This window comes from Pundamilia nyererei, unplaced genomic scaffold, assembly GCF_000239375.1.
Source record: "Pundamilia nyererei isolate P.nyererei 1_Seehausen unplaced genomic scaffold, PunNye1.0 scaffold00067, whole genome shotgun sequence".
NCBI lineage: Eukaryota > Metazoa > Chordata > Actinopteri > Cichliformes > Cichlidae > Pundamilia > Pundamilia nyererei.
In genome coordinates, this window is record NW_005187468.1 from 45541 (window position 1) to 51609 (window position 6069).

A 6069-nucleotide genomic window follows, 5' to 3' on the forward strand; every position below is an offset into this window, starting at 1 on the left:
CTGTTTGGGTTTTTGTTGTTATTGTTGTTTTTTATTATTGTGTTGTGTTTCAGGTGCACTGTGTGGAACGTTCAACATCAATATGCCAGAGAAAATAAATGTTTTGAGAGGATCCTGTGTGAACATCCCCTGCTCCTTTAATGTAAGGGGGGAATTTGAAACTAACTTAGATGATTCATGTAAAGCATATTGGATTTATTCAACTTCATTTTCGACTGAAAATGCAAAACTAAAGCCAACTAAAGAAATGACAGGAGACTTAACAAAGAAAGACTGCACCACAACTTTCAATAATACACGTCTCCTTCAAAGTGCTAAATACAATTTCAGACTGGAGTGTGATAATCCACTGAAATTCACTTTTACCCAAGCTGGTGTAGATATTTCACTCATAGGTAAGTTTTTTTTTTTCATCCATTTACTGACAATTCATGAACAAATTACACTTGTGGAACTGCTTTGAGCTTGCTCTGAATTCACTGGATTTTACTCAGCATATAAAAATTGAAACTGCTGCTCATTGACTGACCAGAATGTCTGCCCACCAGCTGCTTCTCCCTCACCAACTCTGACTCCATCCACACTGGAGGTGGAGGAGGGAGCCTCAGTGAGTCTGACGTGCTCTGCTCCAGCTCCATGTTGGTCTCATCCTCCAGCTCTGACATGGAGCCCTAACCTGGGTCAGAGTCAGGAGACACTGCAGGAGAATCAGGACAAAACTAAAGTCAGGACCTCTGTTAAGAATTTCAATGCTTCTCACCTCCATCATGGAAATAAAATCTCCTGCACTGCTGTCTACAAGAAACAAGATGGTAGCGCTGATGTCACTGCTGAAGCAAGTTTAACTCCTGATATTTCATGTGAGTTTATTTTTTCTCTTCTAAACTGAAATTACAATAATATACTTTCTTGACTTGGTTTAAATTAGACATAAAATGGTTAGTAAATTACAGTGATGTTATGAGTATGCCATAACAACGTCTTTGGGTTTTATAAAATATAATGAAGACTTTAAAAGTTTGAATTTAATTTCATACTTTAATTTCATACATGCAGACTTTACACTGATGTGTGATCGTCTTAACGATGTACGTTTTTCTTTTGTTAGCTTTGTATTTTACTTTAGGATGTCTTCAAAACTAACAACACAAAACCACATTTAGTGAGTCATGTTGCACAGTGGTTTTTTATTTAAACAGCTGCTTTTCATTTACATCCTATTATAATGTTTTCTTACATTATCATGTTTCTAATTTAACTCACGAGCTTGTCGGAACTTTCAGATTCACTCTAAAGCTCGAACAAGAAAGTAGAATTGCAGTTTTATTTTAGACATTTGGCTTTGTGGTCTATAATAAGTTCTATTAATAGTTCAGCTAAAGCGCAAAATGACCTTTGATGTTTGATTTACGTAATATTACATTTAACACATTATCATAATACTCATTTTTAGATTCACCCAAAGATGTACAAATTTCCATCAGTCCTTCTGCTCCAATATTAGAAAACCAAAAAGTGACTCTGACCTGCAGCAGTAATGCCAACCCAGCAGTAGAAAACTACACCTGGTACAGAGCTGATGGAGACCAGGAGACTTTTATTGGGACTGGAAGCTCTTTTAATGTTACCGTTTCAAAAGTCAAAAGTACATTTTTCTGCAAGGCTACAAATGAACTTGGATTTAAACGATCAAGCAACCTACAAATAAATGTTCAATGTATGTATTAATTTAATTAATTTTCCATATTTACTCTTTACATATCACAACTAGAATTCTATTAATAGGATTGAAGGATGTGTAATACATGAATTATTGTAATGAAACTAAAGCATTAACTGATCTTTGGGGTGGAGTTAAATAATGAGACTGACAATAATCACATTACAAGTAGTTAATTTAATTTAAGTATTGGTCATTAAAATTAGGAATTCCTGACAGCCACATTGTTAGGCACATAGTAAGAAGAACTAAAAAAAATTCAAACTTTCTTCAGATAGCTCTAAATCTTTCATCAATAAATCAGTTAAAGTTAAAGACAGAAGAAAAGGTTATTTCATTTGACATGAACAGAGTCTTCAGAAAGAAAAGCCAAGAAAAACAACTTGTCATTTTTACTCTTCAGTTTCTGCTTAAGATGAAACCTTTATATTGGTGTGGTTTGCTCTCTGCTAATATTTAAAGATACAATTTTGTGTTATGCATTCAAGAGTATTTAATTTTTTTTTTTTTAAAAACCATTTGAAGCACTACTGTATTACAAATATTTACACTTATTCTGTAAATAAAACTGTCCTAACATTTCAGTCTGTATGTTTCTGTGCTCATTTTTTCAGATTCACCTAAAAACGTTACTGTTTCAGTCAGTCCTTCTGGTCCAGTACCAGAGAACCTCAACGTGACTCTAACCTGCAGCAGTAATGCCAACCCAGCAGTAGAAAACTACACCTGGTACAGTGCAGATGGAAACCAGGAGACTTTTATTGGGACAGGAATGAATTTATCTATTAAAGTCTCCAAAGACAGGCGGATATTGTTTTGCAAAGCTGGAAATGAGATTGGAGTTGGACGTTCCAGCAGCATTCAAATTGAAGTTCAATGTAAATATCACATTTTACATCTCTTTAACATGTTCTCTATCCACATCTAATTTGCACGTACATTTGTATAATATTACAATTCAACAACAAAAAAGAAAAGAGAAAGAGGCAGACTAATTCAATGACAAAAATGACCTTTGTTTAGCCAGAGCAGGAGACAATATAAACAGAGTACAATGCCAAGAATCCAGCAAATGAGGAAAAACGGGTATATCTTAAAAACTGGCACAAGCACATCTGGACCAGACAGGACCAGACTGCAGCAAAGGAGAAAGCACTATATGCACAAAGGGTAATCAGTTAATGAAACACAGGAGGGTCACAAGATGCTCCCACAAAGATTCAAGACAGTTAATGAAGAAGAGACAAGTAAACTTAAGAGCACTACACAATTACAAAAAAAAGTTAGGAACCATAAAATACAAAAAGGGAAAATCAGACACAAAACTGAAGAAAGGAAATACAGAGAAGGAAAACAGAAATACTGAGCGAAATAAAAAACTCTAATACAAATAGAAACTGTAACTAAGAGAACTAAATACATGAAGATGAAGATGTGATAAAGTGACTACTAGCCAAACAGATGATGTTAACCATATATAAGAATTTAAAGTCCATAAACTCAAAACTGTGTGTGTGAAACCAAAGACCATAGCAGATCTGATACCAACAAGCAGCAATGTCACTCTGACATTCTGCAGTAATGCCAGCTGAGCAGTAAGAAAGTATTTGTGATGCAGCGCTAAAGATAACTGTGAAAACTGATGGGGAACAAACACATTTTATGAATCAAAGATTTAAAGTTAACAGTCTGTTTAGCTCAAGTCTGAAAATTATGTCAAAGTCAGTAAAATTTAAAGCATCCTATGTTCAAAAAGGATTTCGCTTCATATTGATAACTATGATCAGTGCTTGTTTTTGGTAATTTCTGTAAAATGTATTCAACACGATTGTGACTAACTGCTCTCTCTCTCTTCAATAATAGACCCTCCACAGATCCTGTTCTCGTCACACTGCACCTCAACAGAAAGTCAGCTCAACTGTTCCTGTGAGACTCTGGGAAACCCGTCCCCCAATATACAGTGGTATTTGAATGGACTAACTGTCAATCACTCTAAATGCGAAATATTCAATGAGACTCTGAACAGGACAATTCTGAGGAGCTTCTTCACTCTGAATCAGCCTCATAAGAAGAATTATCTCACCTTGATTTGTCGCACCGTCAACTCTCTGGGCTCGGCCAGTCAACAATTTTGTGTCAGCAGCCAACAAATTTCCACAGAACATCAACGTATGTCTTTTGTACACTTGTAAATATTATTGCTTAAGTTGTATGTGTACTAAAGTGGAGACCAAGGATGTTTGAAACCTTAGCCAGTGATACAGTGTACTCTACAGAGCCCACTAACAGATAATGTTAGGATTACATCTGTGCTCCTCTGGGATTCACTTGCAATCAATTTCTTTGCAAGAAGTTTTAGATACCCTCTAATCCATATAAAGAATGAATCTGTTACTTCAGTCCAGTTATAATAGACACACTAGGAGTTTCATAAAATGTATATTGTGAGTTCAAACAAACCTTATTTTTTAAAGACAACACAATTAATATGCAGGTCTTTTTCTTTTTCTTTTTTTAAATTCAGTTCTGTATCCAGCGATAATATCCATTCTTGGAGTGCTACTGTTAGCACTGTTACTATGTGTGTTTTTTATCAGGTAAGTAAACAACATGAGACTTTTTCAGAAAACCTTCACACTTTACTGTAACAGTAAACTTTATTTGTCCTGATTCTATTTGACTAAATGCTGATAATTACTTTGTTTATTTGGGTCTTCGTTTGTTAAAAAAAACACTTTTGCAGCTGATTTAATACTCAACATTGGTAACACTATTGATTAAATGTAATATCAATCAAATCTGTTCATCGACAGTCCATTTGACATGCTACTGGTGGTTAATATTTGCATGTATTCATTTTCAAGACATCTGTTTACATTATCTGTTAACATTCAGTAATGTATGTACAACTGCATTATTGCTTGCTAGCAGACATTTAATCTATTCATGCTGTGAACTAAAATGTAAATAGTGGCAAAACTACGATGTATGAATTGTATGCATATATGCTTGATATTCTACTTCATTTTTTAGGGCTCAGAAGAGTCCCTGTAAAAATAAAGGTCACTTAACAGACGAAAACAACACAGTTGCAACAAGTCAGCCTCTAACCGAAGAAGGAAATGAGGTGCTTAAAGTTCCTTTTAACAGTGTTGACCAATGCTGATGCTTTTGTAACTATACAGCAAGAAGCAGATTATCTTTACCACTGATATTTTCTATGTAATTGTAGGAACCAAACACAGCAGAAGAGTGCATTTATGCAAACGCTGATGGGCTGAGAGGGGCAGAAAATTTTCACCCTGCAAACATCGCTGGACCAAGCAGCACTAACTTTCCAAACTCTGGGCCAAACCATGCAGAAGGAGGACGCAAAAAATCAGACAAGAAAGAGGACGAGTGCGAACTGATTTACTCTAATGTGAACTGGAAAATGAAAAGCAAGAAAAAGAAGGGTGAAAAGTCTTTGGACATGAATCCATCTGCCAGATCTTATTTGGAAGAGGAGAAGTGCACGGTGAGGGGAGTTAACAGAAAGTCTGTGAGCAATGCAGTAGAAATGGGAGGCCTGTATGCTCAAGTGGAGCCTAGAAATATGAGGAAGGAAGTGGGGTGTGAATATGCGCAAGTCAAATTTAAAGAACAAAGCGCTATGCAAAAATAGATATATAGTGCCGTGAAAAAATATTTACCCCATATTTCCTGATGTCTTGCTTTGTGCAAAATTAGACTAATCTTAATATTTGGAAAAAATAACTCAAGTAAATTCAAAATTCACTTTAAAAAAAAAAAAGTCCAAATCTATTAAAAAATTTTGATTATCTGAAACATTTTAATGTGACAAATATGGAAGGAAATAAGAAATCAGACAAATATTTTTCATAACATATTGCAACCTTTTGCATTGTTGAGCTTGCTACAAAATAAATAAATAGCTGGTCTGTTCTCTGGGTGTGTCCTTGACACATGTAGTCACTATGTGGCAAGGCCATTGAGCAATACAATTACAATCCCTTCATTCAGGCTTCTCTGGCACAGTATCTCAGACACTGCCTGATATTTTCTTAAACTTGGTAACTACCAGGTGGCTACAACTGGTCCAAGGAGACCTGTTAGAGAAGCTAGGAGAAGCTCTGGACATGATTCAGCACACAAATGGCCTGAGGATAAAAACTCCTCTTGAGCCTCTCTGTTTTTGTTCGGAACCTTCTGCCTGATTTCAGAAGCTGGAAGAGTTCGTTGCTGGGATGGGAATGGGTCCTTCAAAATCTGAGTTATTCTAGTCCAGCATCTCCTGATGTAAATGTCCTGTAGGGAAGGGAGAGCAGTCCTGCAGCAGCGTTCTGCCG

General features: G+C 35.8%; 1 protein-coding gene across 2 annotated transcripts; it reads left to right on the forward strand.

Moving 5' to 3' along the window:
* The first annotated feature begins 78 nt into the window (after positions 1-78).
* On the forward strand, positions 79-5418 carry LOC102214800 (myelin-associated glycoprotein-like). 2 transcript variants are annotated; one of them, XM_005736049.2, is made up of 8 exons: positions 80-395; positions 549-860; positions 1454-1717; positions 2335-2598; positions 3584-3889; positions 4245-4317; positions 4754-4847; positions 4953-5418. In XM_005736049.2, the coding sequence occupies exons 1-8, from the start codon at positions 83-85 to the stop codon at positions 5382-5384; spliced, it is 2058 nt and encodes a 685-aa protein (XP_005736106.1). In that variant the 5' UTR covers positions 80-82; the 3' UTR covers positions 5385-5418. The 2 variants fall into 2 exon arrangements, with proteins under 2 accessions (XP_005736107.1, XP_005736106.1); XM_005736050.2 differs by lacking the exon at positions 1454-1717 and having other exon boundaries at positions 79-395.
* Positions 5419-6069: the final 651 nt, after the last annotated feature.